The 20,748-nt window shown below is 42.2% G+C and overlaps 1 protein-coding gene across 11 annotated transcripts in view; it reads left to right on the forward strand.

Annotated features, from left to right (window-relative positions):
• The window catches only part of ARHGEF3 (Rho guanine nucleotide exchange factor 3), a 340,374-nt gene that overhangs the window by 289,373 nt on the left and 30,253 nt on the right, over window positions 1-20,748 (forward strand). For 9 of the 11 annotated variants that reach the window (XM_007984680.3, XM_038003769.2, XM_007984679.3 and 6 more), the window contains one exon: window positions 3,837-3,944. In XM_007984680.3, coding sequence (XP_007982871.3) covers window positions 3,837-3,944 — 108 coding nt within the window. Of the gene's footprint in view, window positions 1-2,306; window positions 2,648-3,836; window positions 3,945-20,748 lie in introns of those variants that run through there. The other 2 variants (XM_038003772.2, XM_007984684.3) reach the window with 2 other exon arrangements.

Below are 20,748 nucleotides of genomic sequence, written 5' to 3' on the forward strand. Positions count from 1 at the left end.
TGTTTCAATGGAACTATTTTTGGAGGAATAAAAAAGTATGCTAGATTATATTGATGCCATAGGCATTTTCTTACCTTGCAGACAGTCTGCTTTGGCTTTTACCTGTTGAGAGAAAGAATGAGGAGAGGATAAAAATCATTGTATCCCCTAGAGAAGGAATATCAAAATTCATTTAATAAAAATATCATACTAAGAATAAAATTGCATAGAGTGTTTTATTCTCCTTTGTTCATAATTAAACACAAGATATTTTAAATTGTCAAATCAGTTTATTTATGAAAAAATATGACCTGTATGCCTTTCTTTATTCTCTCCTTTCCTTATTATCTCCTTTCCTTCTTCCCACTCCTCCCTTCTTTTCTTCCCTTCCTTTTTTTTTCTTTCCTTGTCCTCTGACTAAATGAAGAACAAACATTTGATAAAAGCCACTGCCAATTCATGATAAACATTCACAGCAAAGTTGGTACAGAAAGGAACTTTCTCTACGTGATAAAGGGTGCCTCTCCCATGCTCTCAGAAAATATTTAATGATGAAATCTCATTAATAATTACTTTAGAACCAAGAATTAAACTAGTATACCCACTGTCTTGGCTTGTAATCAACAATATACAGGTGATTCTAGCCAGTGCAATAAGACAAGAGAAACGAAAGAGTTGTAAGTCCTGGAACAGATGAAACAAAACTGTTATTCACAAAATACTGTCCATACAGAATGCTCAATGTCTTTTCTTCTTTATTTTTTAAACTTTAGTGAGATACCCTCCCGCCCTGTCTTAAAATCACGTGGTGGGGGGTGGTGTCTGCACTTGAAACAGGACACTTGGTTCCTGGGTTTAGCATTGACCTTGCCCAGCTTGGTCTGGCAGCTGAGTTGTTGGACTAGGAAGCGTCCCTGCAGGTTATGTTCTGTTATCTCTCTATAAAGCCTGAAAGCATCCCTGCAATTGCATTTGCTAGTCCTCAGTAGAGCTATTTAACAAGAATCTGGAAATATTTTCCCTGAGGGCTCTCTTTAGACAGCAGTAAAATGTAGCTGGAGACATATTGAGTAAATGGAAAAGAAAAATCAAATGAGGCCAGGAATTTTTTTAATCTTCTATTCTCACAGAAGCCCTCAAGGAGAACACCATAATTCATACTTTACTCATATGGGTTAGGCATAAAGCCTCCCCCATAGATCCAATAAGCCGTAAGTGTTCTGGTTTTGAAATTGCACCTGCTTACATTGCTGGATCATAGCACTAAATCACACAGCAACGGCTTCTGGTTCAATTGTTCATTACTTGGGAATGTCAGATTGCCAAAGAGCAGCCTGATGTTTACATCCAAATCGGCAATGCCTTAGGAAATCAGTTTTAATTACAATCTCATGTAGCAGCACTGCACTCAACCTGCAGAGAGGCAGGCATTTGTGTTAAACCTACATCTTATAGTTGTGCAGAAAATGCCTGTCTGACTGGGTCATGCAAAATGGACAGCAAAGTCAGCAGAACCTTAGAAAAGATGATACAGCAAGTGGAACACAGCTGGATCATCCCCCATCCTGCCGAGCGTGCAGTGCTTTCTGGCCCCTTTTTAAAACAAGAGAACCCAGTTGGCATTTGCCTTTCAACCTCCCCATTCTGATATAAAAATCTGACCCAGCAGCTTTAACCATAAGAGAGAGAGAGAGAGAGAAAGACTCAGAGTCAGTGGGCAGGATTCTCTGAGACCAGGTCCTGCTCCCTCAGGGAATCCTTGTCACCTCACTTGCTGTAATGCAGTTTGTGCTACCAACCTGGCATTTTCAGCCCAAAGCAGGAGCCATTTCGACAAATTCAGGGGATGCTTAAGAGGTGCTGTGTGTGTGTGTGTGTGTGTGTATATATTCAGTACGCCAGTGGTGCAGCTCTGACGTAAAAAAAATGTTTTAAACCCTCCTCTGGGCACAAATGCTCAAGAGCCTGGCACTGCACAGGGAGCATCCTGAAGGGCATTGTCACCTGAAGCAGAAGAGCTGTCAGATCTTTCCCTTCAGCTCTTAAATCATGGTCACGCAATGGCTCTCATCTTGGGAGATTCATCCTCTGCGTTTTGGAACTGAGCCTTCCTAGTGTTCTGAGAGTTTTCTACTGTCTGTTCAGCTCAGCACGCTAAGAAGCCGGAGAGGTACCCAGCAGCCTGGTTGCATGCTCTGTCTTGGAAAAGTATTTGACTGCTTTGAGAAATCGTGAAATCATTCTGGGCCACATTGTGGGATTATATTGAATTTTTTTTTTTAAGTTTTTAAATTTTTATATGTAAATGCCGGAAAGCTTGGAGATAGTCTATTTCAAAGAAGGCTTTTGGTTTCTGAGACTGGCAGGGACATAAAATGACATGAGAGTGTCTCAGCAGGATTCCAAATTCGCAAAAGGTTTTTCCAGGCACCTACCCTATTCAGAACGGGGATGCAGAGATGTCCTGGAGAATCTGAAGTTCTGCCTTAACCCTCGAAACTTTGAAAGCAATGGCTGAAAAGGAAAGATGAATACCTAGAGGCTCCCTCTGGAAATGACTGAGGTTTGCCACCACAATTGGCTACTTTGGCTTTGTCCGTCAAAATTTGATATCTTCATGTGCTGTCTAGCGTCTACTGCAGGTCAGATGGAGCTTAGGAGGACAAGGGTAACTCTTCTCTTTGTCTTTGTAAAAATGTTGTGTCCAGCATCATTCGCTTCCTCATAGCCTGTTTTGTTGTTGTTGTTGTTGTTTGTTTGTTTGTTGTTTTTTTGACACAGAGTCTCTGTCAACCAGGCTGGAGTGCAGTGGCGCAATCTCGGCTCACTGCAACCTCTGCCTCCCGGTTTCAAGCAATTCTCTGCCTCAGTCTTCCGAGTAGCTGGGATTACAGGCACCCGCCACTATGCCCGGCTAATTTTTGTATTTTTAGTAGAGACGGAGTTTCACCATCTTGGCCAGGCTGGTTTTGAACTCCTGACCTTGTGATCCGCCCGCCTCGCCCTCGAAAAGTGCTAGGATTACAGACATGAGCCACCACGCCCGGCCAGCCTGTTGTTTTTATTTATGTAATTCTTGTCTGCAAAGTCCTTGGAATGGGTAGGCTCCCTCCCACCTATCAGCCTGGTTTGAAGTAACTTGCAGATTTGCAAATAATGTTTTATGTGGAGGTGATTTTCAACACTTGTGGCTGTATGTAGTATAGAAACCGATGTCCATAGTAGGGCTTTTTCTCTATACATTTTCTTTTGCTGTCTGGTTATAATTTATAAATATTAATATGTGCATTTCAAATATACTGTAGATACAAAGATGCTTTCTTAAGAGCCCATAGAACTTCTTTAAAACAATTTTTTTTTTAATTTAATGAACTAAGAAAACAATCTTGGTGCTTTAGGAAAGCCATTGCATAAGAGTGGCTTTAGGCAAGGTGGGGAAAAGGTTTTTAAAAAGATGAAACCAGAAGCAACAAAAGACAAGGTCATTGGGTGAGAAATCAGAGGCTGCTTTTCTCTACAGAAGGGGTGGGGAGACTGGTTCTACTAAGTGGAAGTTTCTGAATTGAAAGCTGGCAGATACTGGGGGGTGAGGGATAAGGAGCAGATCCCTGCCCCTTTTCTGTCTTCCCAGATGATGCCTCTGTTGACATCCCCTGCCTGCCATTTGTCCTTCCCTGCCTCTTAAGCCAGGTCATCTCCATACAGTCAGAGTGAGACATGACACTGTTTATATTCCATAGATCAGTGTACAGCCAGCACCTTGTGGAGTGGAACACAGTTGTATGGTGGAGTTATGTTGTCTTTGCAATTGACCTTGACATTTTACTTTTTTTTTTTTTTTTTTTTAAACTCTACAGGAGCCTAGTAATAAACGGGTCAAACCCCTTTCCAGAGTTACGTCACTAGCAAACCTCATCCCGCCTGTGAAGGCCACGCCATTAAAGCGCTTCAGTCAAACCCTGCAGGTAAGAAGGGCACATGGGGCCTATGGTTGCAGAAAATCATGGTGTATGGGAGGGAACATCCCCATTCTACCTAGAATTTCCCCTGGTTTCAGAGTAACCTGAATCAATGCTTATTTCAATAGAAGAGCGCAAGTGAGGGGACTTGGAGGAAGAAAGATGTTTTCAAGTTGCAGACAAGGGTCATGCAGAGCCAGAGCTATTGCAGTTGGGCCTTTCCCCACAATTGTATTTCAGAGTTATGTGTCCCATCCAGACATACTCTCACGCGATTTTTTCCTAAAATATCTATGGGCCTCCTGAGGAAACCAGCATATGATGTCAGCTGGAGGGTAACAGAGCCTAGTGGCTTCAACCAGGGTCGGCAAACTGCATTGGGTGGAGAAAATCCAGTTCACCACCTGTTTTTTTATGACTCACAAGCTAAGCCTGATTTTTACTTTTTAAAATTCTTGGGGGAAAATCAAAAGAATGGTGCTGTTTCGTGACACGTGAAAACTACATGAAATTCAAATTTCAGTATCCATAAATAAAGTTTTGTTGGAACATAGCCATGCCCATCTGTTTATTGTCCATGGCTGCTTTGTACTATGGCATAATTGAGTAGTTGTGACAGAGACGATATTGCCCACAAAGCCAAAAATATCTACCATCTGGCCCTTCACATAAAATGTTTGCTGACCCTTGGCTTAGAACGAGGACCTAAGGACCTCGGAGTGGAAGTACCTTGGGTTCTAACCTTGGCTCACCTTGGGCAGGTGACTTAACATCTCTAGGTCTTGCTTTTATTTTTTGTTAAAAAATTTTTTTTCCATACTTTGTCCTACAGATAGGTCTTCTATTCCTTATGGGTAAATTTGCCATGATGCCACCAAACCATCATGGAATCCTTGTAAAGATTTATAAGACAGTGCATTTAAAGGACCTAGCATAATGCCTTGGCCCTTAGTTAGCAATCATTAATCTTTGAATTAGTTGACTAAGTAGTAAATATTAGCTACTATAATAGTTTTTTAGTTAACAAGTAGTTATAGTTGTTCTTAAACTGTTGATGAGGTGTATCTTTTAAAGTGAACGTTGAGATTTATCCAAGGCCTTGGACCCAATTTGATAATTATACAAATTTTCCTTTAGATTGAAGCCAACAAAAAATATGCCATGAAAAGGCTTACCTGGTTTAGCTGAGCAGCTGTCTTGAGTCTGCCATGTATTTGTAGTTGAATACTTTTGCTTGGCAATATTTTTTTATCTCTGCTTTCTCAGTCTTTAAGAAAACTGGGGACCAGAACCCAAGGCATGCCTCATGCTGTGAAAATCCATGACTTGAGAACTGTTTGAGGTTCTCCCTCAGCCCTTTCTGTCCTTGCCTGCCTACCATACTGCCAATATGTCATGATTCCACATATAGCCCAAGTGGTTCTTGCTACTTTCCCATAGATGCCCTTCCTCTCCACTGCTTTTCCCCTGCCCTGCCCGTTCCTCTGTTAACTCCGTTGCAGTTTCGCCTGAATGAATACCTCATCACCTAATTAGCTATAGGTTTGGGTCTGTTTCTCTCAGCACTTGGGCCTCTGGATCCCTGGTTAATCCCCTGATCCCTTTTGTGGGAGAACGGAGGAAAGAGAAAATAAGGTCGTCTGGGAGAGCAAGATGAAGGGCTTTGAAACTAGTGAAGAATGTGTTTACCTTTTCTCCCTTGTGACCAGTCCTTCAGCTCTCTAGACAAGTTCATCGCAGGCATCCCCTGGAAGATTCATCACCACCCTAGTCCTGCACATCTGGTCTTTCACTGAGCACTGCTTTTTGAAAATTCTTTAGAATGTCTACTGCATTTCACCCTTTCCTCTCCATCCCATGACTGTGGCTCAAGTTCACTCTGCAATTATTTCCTCTCTTGATTGTGAGACCTCCAGATTACCAGCCATCTCTTCCCGTTATTGCTCCCAGGACAGTCCACCCTCTGTGCATGAAGGACCTCATTCATTCAATAAGTGTTGAGTGAGCCCTCATCAGGCATTAGGCTCTTCTTCCTGCCCTCATATTGCTGTGTTCCAGATATAATAGAATTGCCTTTTGGTAGGTTTGCAGCAGTGCTGTATTCCCACATGGCAGTAATGAGCTAGACCTAGGCAGCCTGCCAACCATCACCTACAAATGTCCCCCACCTCTCCCAATTGCCCTTCTAACACCTGGCCCTTTACTCTCCGTCATTGCCTTGTTGGTAGGCTTTTTGTGTTTGTGCTCCTGGGCCTAGGAAGAGCACAATCTGTGCCTCCCACTACAGCCCAGCCCTGGCTGCTGTAAGATCTGTTATCCTACCTTCAAAATCTTTCTTTTGGCTTCTCAGGCAAAATTTCTTTCTTCTGTTTCTGGGCTTTCTTCACAGAGAACAGCGCAGGAAACATTTGCTCACCTCAGAAATTTGCATTGACCTAGAGAACTAGAACAGAAAGAAATCAAGCCATGTCTGAAATCCAGCAGACTGAGGCCAAGCAAGGATGAGAAAGCCAAACCCAAGGGAGGATCTGACATGTGGAAATTGGTTTTTAAAACCTCAAAGATTTTTTTGGCAAAATATTTTTTTTTCTTTTTTTTGAGATGAAGTTTCACCCTTGTTGCCCGGGCTAGAGTGCAATGGTACAATCTCAGCTCACTGCAACCTCCACCTCCCAGGTTCAAGCAATTATCCTGCCTCAGCGTCTCAAGTAGCTGGGATTACAGTCACCTGCCACCAAGCCTGGCTAATTTTTTGTATTTTTAGTAGAGATGGGGTTTCTCCATGTTGACCAGGCTGGTCTCAAACTCTGGACCTAAAGTGATCCACCTGCCTCAGCCTCCCAAAGTGCAAAATATTTTTTTAATTTAATTTTTTCAAATATCATGATAAATAGCTCACTCTAAGCTTTATATCTTGGCCATGAACAACCCAGCAGAAACAGAAGAGTTATTCATAATGGTAATGTGCATAGATATGGAGAGATTTGAGCAATGTGCTTATGTTTGAGTGTGTCCTTGGGTGGGGAGGGGGGCAGTCAGTGAATGGAAATACACCCCTCAAGTTGTATGCAGAGTTAGCAGCCATGTTTGCAGAATGATCTGGAAAGCATGGAGAATGCCAGCTTGTCCCCACATGTCTTCTTGTAACTTACCTTGGTGCACACAGTGCAACTTCTGTGGCATTATTTCCAGCTGTAGCATCTCAATAATAGTTTCCCTCACCAGTGAGACTGAGAGAGGGTGCTAATTTATGTTTTATTCTATTTTATTTCATTTTATTTATTTATTTATTTAATATTTTATTTTATTTTTTTCAAGACAGAGTCTTGCTCTGTCACCCAGGCTGGAGTGCAGTGGCGTGCTCTCGGCTCACCTCCACCTGCACCTCCTGGGTTCAAGTGATTCTCCTGCCTCAGCCTCCTGAGTAGCTGGGATTACAGGTGCCTACCATCACACCTGGCTAATTGTTGTATTTTTAGTAAAGACGGTTTCGCCATGTTCGCCAGGCTGGTCTCAAACTCCTGACCTCAGGTGATCCGCCCGCCTCGGTCTCCCAAAGTGCTGGGATTACAGACGTGAGCCACTGCACCTGGCTGGATGCTAATTTAATGTGGTCTGGGAGTAGTAAGGATGAGGGGAAGAGCTGGCCCCATAGCGCTGCTCAGTGGGCTTACTTCATATCCTCTCTGATTTTGTCTAAGTCTTGGTTCCCTTTCCAATAAGGGAAAAACAGAGAACAAAGAGTGTATCAACTGCCCCAAACCTCTCAGCAGCCATCCATTACCCGTATGTGTGTATTATTTATGCCTTTTCTATTCCAAAAATGACTCAAAGCTGTAATTGAGCAGCTTGGTTCTCTGTTGCAGTATTCCTTTTCCCTAGCTTCTGACACCTTAGAGACATATATATCCCTTTGGATATTCAATTATGTCTCTCAGGTTGGATTCTTTTAATTATAGAAGAGATGACTTAAGCCCAAACATGGTGCTTTAATCAATGCTGCAACACTTAGCAGTCCTTCCTCTGGTTCCTCAGAAGACCACAAGTTAGCCCGGGAGGATATCAGGAGAGCTCTGAGCTGGCAGCTACTTCCAAAAAGGTTAAAAGCCCAGTCACACATGTGACTAGTCCTTGCAGCCACAGTTCAGCAAGACACTGCAGGATTTGTTCTCTCTTGTGTCCTCTGCCCATATGGGCTGGGGGCTTGCGCCCCAACACAAAGGCAGCATTTGTGGACGTTGGGGAGGGACAGCCTGACTGCATGGCGCTCTGTCTGCTTCTCACCAGGAAAGTTAGTGCTGCTGGTAGACTCAAGCACAGATGTCTGGATCCCTCTGAGCCTATAAATCCCCCCGCCCTGGCCTGCCCGAGAGGAAGATCTGGCCCAGCTCTGAAAGGGGCCCTCATGCACTCCTCTGGTGTGGAGTGAGGAAGGCGAGCTCGCCTTTGGCCAGTCGCTCCCTGAGCCCTGCCTCTCCCTGTCCACAGCTGTGCACAGCTGCTGGACTCATTTGAGCTGAGTTCAGCACATGCTATGGAATGCTGCGTTCATGATGTTGTGATGTAGGCCCTCATTCTCTTTGGACTTGCACTTTTTCCTTTTCCATTATAAAACTGAATGTTCATTATGGAAAAATGTGGAAAAGGAGAAAGAGAAAAAGAACACGTATTGTCTTCCAACACCAAAACAATCCATGAATAGTTTACCAGTTTCCCTCCAGCACTATTCTAGGCATAGGTACAGAGCTCACACACTCTGAGCCTAGTTTTGATTTCCTTGCAGTCTATTCAGCCTTATCTCTGTCTGGGTGATCTGCTCACTTTTAGGTTAAAGCCTCCCACAGTGACTGTGGATGATCAGTTTCTCTTGCATCTCTGTCAGTCTCAGCCTCACACATTTCCAAGCTATGCAGTTAAGTGCACAAATGTTCATATTTGTCACCATTACAGCCTCCTGGGGGAGTTGCACCTTTTATTAGGATTAAATATTCCTGTTTATTTCCTTTAACGCTTTTTGCCTGGATTTTGTCATCTTCTTTATTTTTTTTATTTTTTTTTTTTTTTGCTTAGTGTGTTTTGTTCCATCTATTTTCCTCCTCCCTTTGTTATTTGGCTGGGCAAGGAGTTTTTATCTAGCTTGGGGGAGTATTATGTCACAATTATTTTTGGAAAATATTATGGACTGAGTATATATTATTCCAATGTATTATTTTACATAACCAGTCTCCTATTAACACATATTTAGGCTGTGAATATTTTTATATTAAATAACTCTATGTTGAATGTTTTTTTAATGCATTTGTCCTTTTTTTTTTAAATTACCTTCTATTGTGCTTTCTTTTCTGATTATATAACATTATTTAAATATTGAGGCCGGGTGCAGTGGTTCACACCTGTAATCCCAGCACTTTGGGAGGCCGAGGCGGGTGGATCACCAGAGGTCAGGAGTTCGAGACCAGCCTGGCCAACATGGTGAAACCCCGTCTCTACTAAAAATAAAAAAATTAGCCAGGCGTGGTGGCACGCGCCTGTAATCCCGGCTACTCTGGAGGCTGAGGCAGATAGAATTGCTTGAACCCGGGAGGCAGAGGTCACAGTGAGCAGAGATTGTGCCACTGTACTCCAGCCTGGGTGACAGAGTGAGACTCTGTCTCAAAAATATATATATATATTGAGGCTGGGGCTGGGCGTGGTGGCTCACGCCTGTAATCCTAGCACTTTGAGAAGCAGAGGCGGGTGGATCGCTTGAGGTCAGGAGTTTGAGACCAGCCTGGCCAACATGGTGAAGCCCCGTCTCTACCAAAAAATGCAAAAATTAGCTGGGCGTAGTGGCGCATACCTATTGTCCTAGCTACTTGGGAGGCTGAGGCGTGAGGATCACTTGAACCCAGGAGGTGGAGGTTGCAGTGAGCCGAGATCATGCCACTGCACTCTAGCCTGGGCAGCAGAGTGAGACCCTATTTCAAAATAAGTAAATAAATAAATATTGAAAAATACAGTGAAGCACATAAAAGAGAGTAAAAGTCACTTGTAATCCTACTTCCCATCACCAAAAAACTTCCATTAATATTTTGGTACATACTCAGGCAATTTTACCTTTTATTATACTTGCATATGCATTTTTTAAAACAAAATCACTATCACACTGTATATGCAATTTTTTTACTCCCTTTGGTCTTAACGGTATAAAATAACTCTACAATGGAAGAGTATTTTTCATGTCATTTGTAGTTTTCAAAGACTTGATTTTTTTTTTTTTTTTTTTTTTTTAATAGAGACAAAAATCTCACTATGTTGCCCAGGCTGGCCTCGAACTCCTGGCCTCAAGCAGTCCTACCACCGTGGCCTCCCAAAGTGCTGGGATTATAGGCATGAGCTACCACACCTGGCTACAGACCTGATTCTTAATGGACTCATATAGCATTTCATCAAAAGAATGTACAGTTATTTAATCACTCTCCTGTTGTTGAACATTTGTTTCTGTTTTTTGATCATTATAGATAACAGTGATTTCAACATCCTGATCATGTGCATGTCTGTATTTCTTTCTTTCCTTTGATTATACTCCTAGAAATGGAATTCTGATCAAAGGGTGTGAATACTAAAGGCCATTGATACAGCAAGGCTTCTGTTATCGATGTGTGTCAGTTCTGGACAGACCTGCTTCTCTGTTTTCACATCTAAATCTAGACTTCTTAACATTTCTCCATCTCTTTTGCCACAGTTTTTCTCTTTGCTGTGATATCCTTCAAAATAGCTCTTCCCAGGGGCCCCTTGGGTTTTCCATGCAAGCCAAGGTGTTGTCTTATCTCCGTATCCACAGTGCCTAATACTACACATTACTTAGGATGTGCTCAAAAATTAGTACTTGCTATTATTATCACTGTTATGACTAGAAAAGGCAGCCATTGCTGCTCCTAAGCTCTCTCCAGGGCCTGGCAGTGGCTGCCAGCCTAGTGATGGGGCCCTGCCCATCTCCTGCAGCTGGGCTACTTCATAATAGAATATGTGTCCCCTCCCCCAGTTGTAGCCCCTCCAAGAGGTATTGCTATGGCAAAGAATGGTTTCTGGCAACCACAGCCTCTCATTGCTCCATCCTCTGGCCCTTAGATCAGGGAATTATTTTATTCAACCCAGATGCAGCATGAATATATGATAAATTAGTGGTCTCCATTAATGTTCTTTGGATCCACTGTGTTATTTATTCTTCCTCGACTTAATAGGGAGACAGTCAATAGAGAAAGGTAGTCCTGCTCTAGAGAATTGTAAAAGTTCTACTTGGTAAAAGTTGTCTAAGGTATATTAGCAAGTAGGGGAAGAAAATTGGGGGAAAGTTCAAAACCACTGTCCCAATTAATAATATACACCCATATTAGTATATGGATAGGAAAAAAAACAGGAACGTCAAATCCTTTTTTTTTTTTTTTTTCCTGTTGTCTCTTGGGAATACAATTATAAGATACTTTTGCGGTTCTTTTGTTTATTTTGTGTTCTCCTTTTCTCCCCAGTATGTAAGAATTACAAGTGAATAGAAAATAAATAAATGAGATAGAACTATTGATTTTTTTCATTATATATTTCTGTTGTACTTGAATTTTTAAATAATTATGTATTACCTTTGCAACCAGATAAAAATGAATAAGATTAGAAAATCTTCTATGATAAAATACACTACAGAGAGTTTAGCAATGGCCTGAGGGGTCGTCAAGGAAGACTGCCTAGCAAGGGTGGAGGGATTTGGGTTGGACCTGGAATGGCTCACAGATGATAAGGATGAAAGGGAGATAGCATTTCAGGCTTGAGAAGGGAATATGGGATGACTGATGCCATCTAGATAGAAGTAATAATAAGTAAGAAATTACCCAAGCATATGTGCTGATTTCCATGTCTGACAACTATGATTTCTTCTCCAAGCACCTCAAACTTTGTCCCTTGGTCCAAGGTCACATATTTTCTATAACTAGCTTATTTGGCTGACATGGAGATGAGCTTGGGGGTGGATGGCACATGTGTATTAGGGAAAGCAACCAGAAACCAGACTGTCTTGTATTGGGTATCCAAGGGAGAGAATACAGTCATGGGTTCTTAGTTTCTCTTTCTGGTTGGGCCAGTAAAGCCCCTTCCTTATCCCTCTTTTCTGCTTATCACTAGAAACAGAAACTAAAAACCATGGCTTCAGACTGCTAAAAGCCTAAAATAAAACAAGCAGAACAACAAAATAAGGCGAGTTGGACAAGCTTGGAGAGTATAGCTGACAAGTTAATCTGTAGTCTATCTCAAAAGGAACTCCTGATTCTCTGCTGTTCTTTACTATTCCTGGAGTAGTAGAATATTACTGTTCTTTATTGTTCCTGGAAGCCACTGCAAATAGTTGATATTGGGCCAGGTGCGGTGGCTCATGCCTGTAATCCTAGCACTTTGGGAGGCCGAGACAGGTGGATTGTCTGAGCTCAGGAGTTCAAGACCAGCCTGGGCAAAATGGTGAAACCCTGTCTCTACTAAAATACAAAAAATCGGCCAGGCTTGGTGGCAGGCGCCTGTAATCCCAGCTACTCAGGAGGCTGAGGCACGAGAATTGCTCAAACCCGGGAGGCGGAGGCTGCAGTGAGCTGAGATCGTACCACTTCATTCCAGCCTGGGCAACAAAACGAAACTCTGTCTCAAAAAAAAAAAAAAAAAAAAAAGTTGTTGACTGTTGTAATTTAAAGCTTGTCATTTTTTATTTAGTAATAACACTCATTAGTGTAGTATCTATGATGAACCAGGTTCTGCACAAAGTACCTTATGTTCATGGCCTCATATCATCTCCAAAACTCTGCAAGATAGGATTCATCATCACTTACAGGGAGAGATCTGAAGGTTTAAAATTGTGCCCAAGGTCACACAGCTGGTAAGGGCCAGAACTGGGATTCCATAGGGTGTTCAGAGTGCCTCTCCTGCCGTAGGCTTACCACAAAAAGTCAAAGTTTCGTCATAATAAAGCCTGAAGATTGCCAGGATTTAAAAATAGTCACCAGACTTTTGAGTTGGAGCATCCCACCTCACTGCTGTTCACCTTCTATGGCAGGGAGAGTCATCATTTCCGTTTCAGCTTGTGGAATATTTTGTCATTAACATTCTCATGCAAAAGCCATTTTATGGTGCCCAATGAAGATGATTGGGCTACTGCCCCAAGCCTCTGGAAGCCTTCCTAATTTTGGACTTGCGCTATGCAAATTGTATAATATTTTCTCCACACCTAAGCCAAATATTTTCTTCAGCTTTTCATTCATTCTACTCAGAATATCTCCAAGCTACAGAAGGTTTTCTTTTTGTAATGTGTTTTTGAGGTTTGATATTTACTGATTATGAATTAATTGGGTGCCCTTTTACCATGGTTTTAATGGGCATCAATCTGAATCAGATTCTAAATATGTGGTTTTATGTTTATTGTGCTATTTCTAACTCAGTGTTCATTGTCTTTCACATTCGTCAACTGACTGTGTTTCTTCTTAGTTAATATTTCTTCATTAAAGAAAGTCTGGAAAATAAATCTAGAGAATTAAAAGATGAAAGTAAAAATCAGCCAGGTGCAGTGGCTCACACCTGTAATTCCATCACTTTGAGAAGCTGAAACAAGAGGATTGCTTGAGGCCAGGGGTTGAAGACTAGCCCGGGCAATATAGTAAGACCCTGTCTCTACCAAAAAAAAAAAATCAAAAAATTAAAAATAAATAAAATTTTTAAAAGTAAACAAAAATTATCCATAGTCCCATCATCCAGGGGGGTAACCCCTGTTAACGTTTTGTTGTATTTCGAATTGGATCTTCTCTCACTTAACTCTAAATGTGAGGTTCTCTCCTTATCATTAAGCTTTTCTCAAAAAGAATGTTTCTTAACAACTGTTTAAGGTTTCCTTTTATTGTTGCAGTGTAATTTGTTTAATCCCTATTGTAGAACATTTTAGGCTGTTTCCAGATCTTTTATAAACAACAGTGTCCTGCTGAGGGCTTTTCTTTCCCTAGGAGTTATCCTAATGGAAGTCCCCCTAGGAGCCATTTGGTCCAGGTAGTTCAGAGAGATATGGCTGCTGTTTGCTAATGAATGAATGCATGTATAAACAAGCACTAATAGTGGCAGTGCGGTCTGTGGTATGACAATGATAGGTAACCAGCATTCCTGCTGACCGAGTGCCAGGGACTTGGCCAAGCCTCTCGTGTACTTTATCTTATCCAATCCTCACTAAAACTTTGTGAGGTACTTATTATTATGCACCTTTTAGAGATGAGGAAACTGAGACCCAGAGAGATGAAAGGTCTCTCAGCCATTGAGTGAACTTGAAGCCATGCCTGTTTTACTCCAAAGCCTATGTTCTTCACCCAAATCCATGTTTTGGAGTCAAACAGTTGCACTCAGTTCCTATTCCAATACTTGTGCCAATCACTGGTGAACTTGAAGCCATGCCTGTTTTACTCCAAAGCCTATGTTCTTCACCCAAATCCATGTTTTGGAGTCAAACAGTTGCACTCAGTTCCTATTCCAATACTTGTGCCAATCACTTACCACTCTGCTACTCAAATTTCTCATCTATTAAAAGGGGAAAAATACAAGAACCTGCCCAATGCCTCTCCTAGGATTAGCATGAGGGTCAAATGTGACAGAGACCACACAGCTGGGAAGTGTTACTTCTCACTTATCATTAATTGCTATAATGAAGCCTCATAGGAGACTCCTCCAGGATGCTGTTGGATAACATTTTCCTGTCCTGGCCATTATTGCTGTACACTTTGGTTTAACCCACCACAGTGGCAACATAGGAAAGTGTTTTCCTCTTACAGTCCCACCCCAACCTCCAATCCTTGGTAATAAAACATCTGCTACAAAATAGCAATATGGTTAGGATGGTAAGTGTGGAGAATTTCCTTGGCTTGAATACTTTATTGGAGCATGTTATCTGTGGCTGTGGAAAACCGTTTTTGGAACAGGGCGAGGGAGGACCCTGCTGAACAGGCGGCATTAACAAATCAGATCTGTCCCATCATGCCTACCTGCTGGGTTTACATTTCCTCTGACACATGTAAAGTGCACCTGCCACCACCCCCCCCACCCCCCAGCCCCTGACAGACAGTCTCTTTTGCATTCATTTGCAGCATCTTTTCCACATATCCAGCTCAGGCATAAACATGAGCACCATTTCCTCAGTCTGCATTATCTCTGTTATGGTCATTGTTGTTATAGCTGCCAGCAATTATGAGATTTCAGTTTTTGACTCATTTGCTAGGCCAGATTCCCTCATGGAAACTCTTGCTTGTCCTGGAATATTTTTCACTCCGTTTCCAGCATCCCCACACCCAGGGAGATATATGTATGTGCTTCTGTTTTTATGTGGTCCTGCCGAAGGCCAGGTCCCTCACTTTGAGGTGGGCCTCTCCTAGTTAACCGTGGACCAGTGTTTCTAACCCCAGGAACATTTGGTAATGTCTGGAGATGTTTTGGTTGTCATAACTGGGCTGGCTGTGCTGCTGGCATCTGGTGGTTAGAGGCCAAAGATGATGCTAAATATCCTACAATGCACAGGAGAGCCTCCCACAATAAAGAATCTGTAGTCCAAAATGTGGTGGCCAGGTTAAGAACTTTCAAACTTTCTACAGGCCAAGAAGTAACCTACAATTCATTTATTTGGGCATGTGTACCCCACCACACTATGAATCTTATCCTAGGGCAATTAGGGTAGGATATTGGTTAAGTATTGGGGCAGGGGGGTTGGCCTGAAATAGACTAGACTTGAATTGTCATTCTGACAGTCACCTTACCGCTGGGTTTTAACTAATAAAGCACCATTCATTGCTGTGTGACCTTCAGCAAAGTGTCACCTTCTTGAGCCTCAGGTTTCCTCATCTGTAAAGGGGGCAGAATCCTTCCCTCTAGAGCTCTCCTCACAGTGCCCAGCACATAGCAAGCATAACATTTAATAATTAAGCAAAAGTTGTTGAGGTCTTACTATGTCAGTTGCTGATGAATCCATCAGCAGGTAGATATGCCTGCCTTCAAGGAGTTTACCTTCTATTGGAAGGAAATAGACATGAAAGAAAGAAACCTATAAATATAGCACATATTGAATATAGAGAAAAATAGAGAAGGGCAGAGGGTGTGTAGATGGACAGTGGCAGGAATGCTGGTAGGGATGTGGCTGTTCTCTCTAAAGAGGCATCCTCTTGGAGTTTTGTTTTGTTTTGTTTTGTTTTTTCTAGTAGTAGTCGCCTGTTCCTCCCTCAACTCAAGTTCTCTCAATATAGTTTTTCCCAGTGGTACTGATGATGGATTCGGGGTAGCTCATGGTATGTAGTCAGTGCTGTTGTGAACACCCACCCATCACCCAGGTGCTGTCCCCAGCCCAGCCCAGCTGCTGCCCACACACTGGTTTGGTATTATTGTATTATTATCCTTTTTTGTAGAGACAGGGTCTTGCTACATTGCCCAGGCTGGTATCAAACTCCTAGCCTCAGGTAATCCTCCCAACTAGCCTGCCAAAGTGCTAGACTTACAGGTGTGAGTAACCTCACCTGGAAAAATGGTTGGCATTCTTTATTCCTCCCTTGGGATTCTTCTTTCAACATCCAGTCCCCTTCTGAGTGGTGTAAGAAAAAATGTTTGTTTTAATCCAGCCTAATTAAAGGTGTAAATTTGAAGTTTGATTAGTCAGAGATCAGCTGTTATTCCTAAAGCTGAGCAAATGCATCCTCTCTCGCTCCTTAACTAGATTTATATTCCTAGAAGGCAGGAGCTGGATCCCATCTCACTGAAACCTCCCCAAAATGCATGTCTTGCATGCAAACAGTAGATGCAGTCGCCATAGTAGAAAGAGCTCAGGCTCTGTTGGAACCAAACATATCTGGTTTTGAATCTTAGCCTCCCTCAACCTCAGTTTCCTCCTCAGTAGAATGGGAATAAACCCCCAACTTGCAGGGTGGTTATGAGAATCAGAGAGAATATATCAGAAGTGCTAAGTGTAGGCAAAGCATATAAAAGACCCTCTGTGATATCCCCCATAGTACCCCGAGTCCAGCAATCACTAGGGAAACGCAAAGCAAGAATTCTGTAATGGTAGAGCTCACCTAGTACAGCTTACTGCTCTCCTTTTTCCCATGCCGCAGCAGAAGACAGTCTCTAACTCTCTGGGAAATTTTTAAATAATTAAAATATGCTCAATCTTACCTTCGAAACACAAAACTGAAATTAAGGTGTAGTTGTTTTAACCTATCAGATTGATAATAATACCTTGTTATGAGAATGTGACCAATCTATGAGAGATACATACCTATCTGAGGAATATAAAGTTGAATAGCCTATTTGGAGGTCAACTTAGTGGTACATCTCAAACATTAAAATGTTCATACTTCTTAGACCAAGGAATTCCACTTAAGGAATTCCTGCCTTTTAGAAGTATCAGCACAAATACACAAAGCATGTTCACTGAGGCACTTTTTGTAATAGCCAGACACTGGAAACAATTTTAATGTCCATCAGTTGTGGATTAATTAAATCAATAGGCCTGTCCAGACTATGGGAGGGATACTAACTGCAGCCATTTTAAAAAATAAGTGAATTTGAGGTAATGGAAATGTTTAAGAACTAGATAGAGTGATAGTTGTACAACCCTGTGAATATACTAAATAGCATTGAATTGTTCACTAAAAAATGGTTAATTATAGGCTGGGCACAGTGGCTCATGCCTGTAATCCCAGCAGTTTGGGAGGCTGAGGCAGGAGGATCTCTTGAGACCCGAAGTTCAAGACCAACCTGGTTAAACACAGCAAGACTCCATGTCTACTAAATTAAAAATAAAAAAATTAGCCAGGCACTTGCTTAGTGGTGGCACTCATCTATAATCTTAGCTACTCAAGAGGCTGAGGTGGGAGCATCACTTGAGCCCAGGAGTTTGAGGTTACAGTGAGCTATGGTTGCACCCCTGCACTCCAGCATGGGCAACAGAGCAAGACTCATCTCCAAGAAACAACAACAAAAAAAGTAATTGAGTTATGTAAATTTCACCTAAAGATACTGTAAAGTAGAAAGAGAAAACATTCTCAGCCTGGCGCAGTGGCTCAGGCCTATAATCCCAGCATGTTGGGAGGCTGAGGCTGGCGGATCACAAGGTAGGAGATCAAGACCAACCTGGCTAACACGATGAAACCCTGTCTCTACTAAAAATACAAAAATATTAGCTGGGCATGGTGGTGGGCGCCTGTAGTCTCAGCTACTTGGGAGGCTGAGGCAGGAGAATGGCGTGAACCCAGGAGGCAGAGCTTGCAGTGAGCCGAGATCATGCCACTGCACTCCAGCCTGGGCAACCGTGAGACTCTATCTCAAAAAAAAAAAAAAAAAGAAAAGAAAAGAGAAAACATTCAGTTTTCTATGGGTGTTAACAAATGCATGGAAAAAGTTTGGAAAGAGCTAGAACAAACTTAACAGTTATTACTTCTAGACTTGGGGAAATGAGGGCATTTGTACTTAATTTTATATACTTTTGTAATGTATGAAAATTTAAAGTTAGCATACATGATTTTCAAATTGGTAGGGGGAGTTTAAAGTTAACCAAGGACTGAAAATATAACAGGGTAGGAGGTTGATTCTCTCAAGTGAAAGTGGAAACGTTCGTTTTGAATTTTTTGTGTGTGTTTTCCTTTCTTTCTACTCTTTAATTCTCAACTCAGCTGCCATCAGAACTGCAAATTGGGTTGAGCAAGTTAATGACTCACTGCACTTGTTTTGACCTTTTAATGCTTGATTCTGAGTGCTAGGGATCTGCGTGCATTTAGTTACTGGTTACTATTTACAAGGGACTGTTTTTAAGAGATCACAAGGATTTGTAAGATACCATTAGTGAACTGTGTATTTGGTGCAAGTACTTTCTTGACCTGCATAGGGCTAGTCCAGCCATCATGAGCTCGTTAGTGAGCCTAGGAGCTCCCCGCTACTTGGGCCAGCCTAAGGGGCTTGTGTTGCTACTTGCAAACAGAGTGAGCGTCTTGCTTCCAGAAGGCTGTGGTAATACCCTGAAGCTCTTTGGAAGTTTCTTTTTACATTTTTCGTTTATTTATTATCTCATATATATATATATATATTTTTTTTTAGAACTGAAACGAGGCCTTGCTATGTTGCCCAGGGTGGTCTCAAACTCCTCAGCTCAAGCGATTCGCCTGCCTTAGTTTCCCAAAGAGCTGGGATTACAGGCATGAGCCACCAAGCCCCGCCTCATTTTTTTCTTTTTTCTTTTTCTTTTTTTTTTTTTTTAGAGGGAGTCTTGCTGTGTCACCCAGGCTGGAGTACAGTGGTGCAATCTCAGCTTACTGCAATCCCCACCTCACTGGTTCAGGCAATTCTGCCTCAGCCTCCCAAGTAGCTGGGATTACAGACGCCTACCGTCATGCCCAGCTACTTTTTTTGTATTTTTAGTAGAGACGGTTTCACCATGTTGTTCAGGCTGGTCTTGAACTCCTGACCACAGGTGATCTGCCTGCCTCAGCCTCCCAAAGCGCTGGGATTACAGGTGTGAGCTACCACGCCCGGCCATTTTAGACACTTTGGGAGGCCGAGGCGGGCAGATCACGACATCAGGAGATTGAGACCATCCAGGCCAACACAGTGAAATCCCGTCTCTACTAAAAATACAAAAAATTAGCCAGGCGTGGTGGTGGGTGCCTGTAGTCCCAGCTACTCTGTAGGCTGAGGCAGAAGAATGGTGTGAGTGAGCTGAGATCACGCCACTGCACTCCAGCCTGGGCGAGACGCCATCTCAAAAAAAAAAAAAAAAAAAAAAAAAACATAAAAATTTATAAAGGAGGACAGAAATCACCCATAATGTCAACATGAAAAAACAATAGAATTTTGTGATGTTCCCTTTATATCTTTGCTCATGTGCATTTTTTGCATAACTATAAAATGTTCACATATAGATTTTTAATCCTGATTTTATTTTAGGCTACATAGAAGGGATGTTTACATTTTAAATTATCTCTGAATTGTCTAGATAATATTCCATCCAGCAGGGAATTATAATTTTTTTTTTTCCTGAGACAGAGTCTCACTGTTGTCACCCAGACTGGAGTGCAGTGGCACGATCTTGGCTCACTGCAACCTCCACCTCCCGGGTTCAAGCAATTCTCCTGCCTCAGCCTCCTGAGTGGCTGGGATTACAGGCGCATGCCACCACGCCCCGGCTAATTTTTGTACTTTTAGTAGAGACAGGGTTTCACTATGTTGGCCAGGCTGGTGTCAAACTGCTGACCTCAGGTGATCCACCCTCCTCGGCTTCCCAAAGTGCTAGAATTGCAGGCGTGAGCCACCGTGCCCAGCCAATTATAACTTATTTAACAATGCCCTATGTTGAATAGTTCTTTTTAAATTTTTTCTTTACTTTCTGGAATTTTGTTGAATCTCAAAATAATTGAGAACTACCTTAGAATGCCTTTGTGATGAAGGCTCATATGTCATATGCAAATTCAGTTCCTGACCTCAGGAAGTTTTTAGTTAAGAGCAGGTGACCAATAATTATAATCAAGTGTGATCATTGCTATATAAGAGGTATGTCTAAATTGCTCTGGGGTAGGAGGATGGGAGAATATTGGTAAAGACTTCTTAGAGGAGGTGCTGTTTGAGTTACATCCTTATATCCTGAGGGCAGTTAAGAGTTAGCCAGCTATGGCCGGGCACGGTGGCTCACACCTGTAATCCCAGCATTTTGGGAGGCTGAGGCGGGTGGATCACGAGGTCAAGAAATCGAGACCATCCTGGCTAACACGGTGAAACCCCGTCTCTACTAAAAATACAA

The sequence above is a fragment of the Chlorocebus sabaeus genome, chromosome 22 (assembly GCF_047675955.1).
Source record: "Chlorocebus sabaeus isolate Y175 chromosome 22, mChlSab1.0.hap1, whole genome shotgun sequence".
In the NCBI taxonomy this organism is placed as follows: Eukaryota; Metazoa; Chordata; class Mammalia; order Primates; family Cercopithecidae; genus Chlorocebus; species Chlorocebus sabaeus.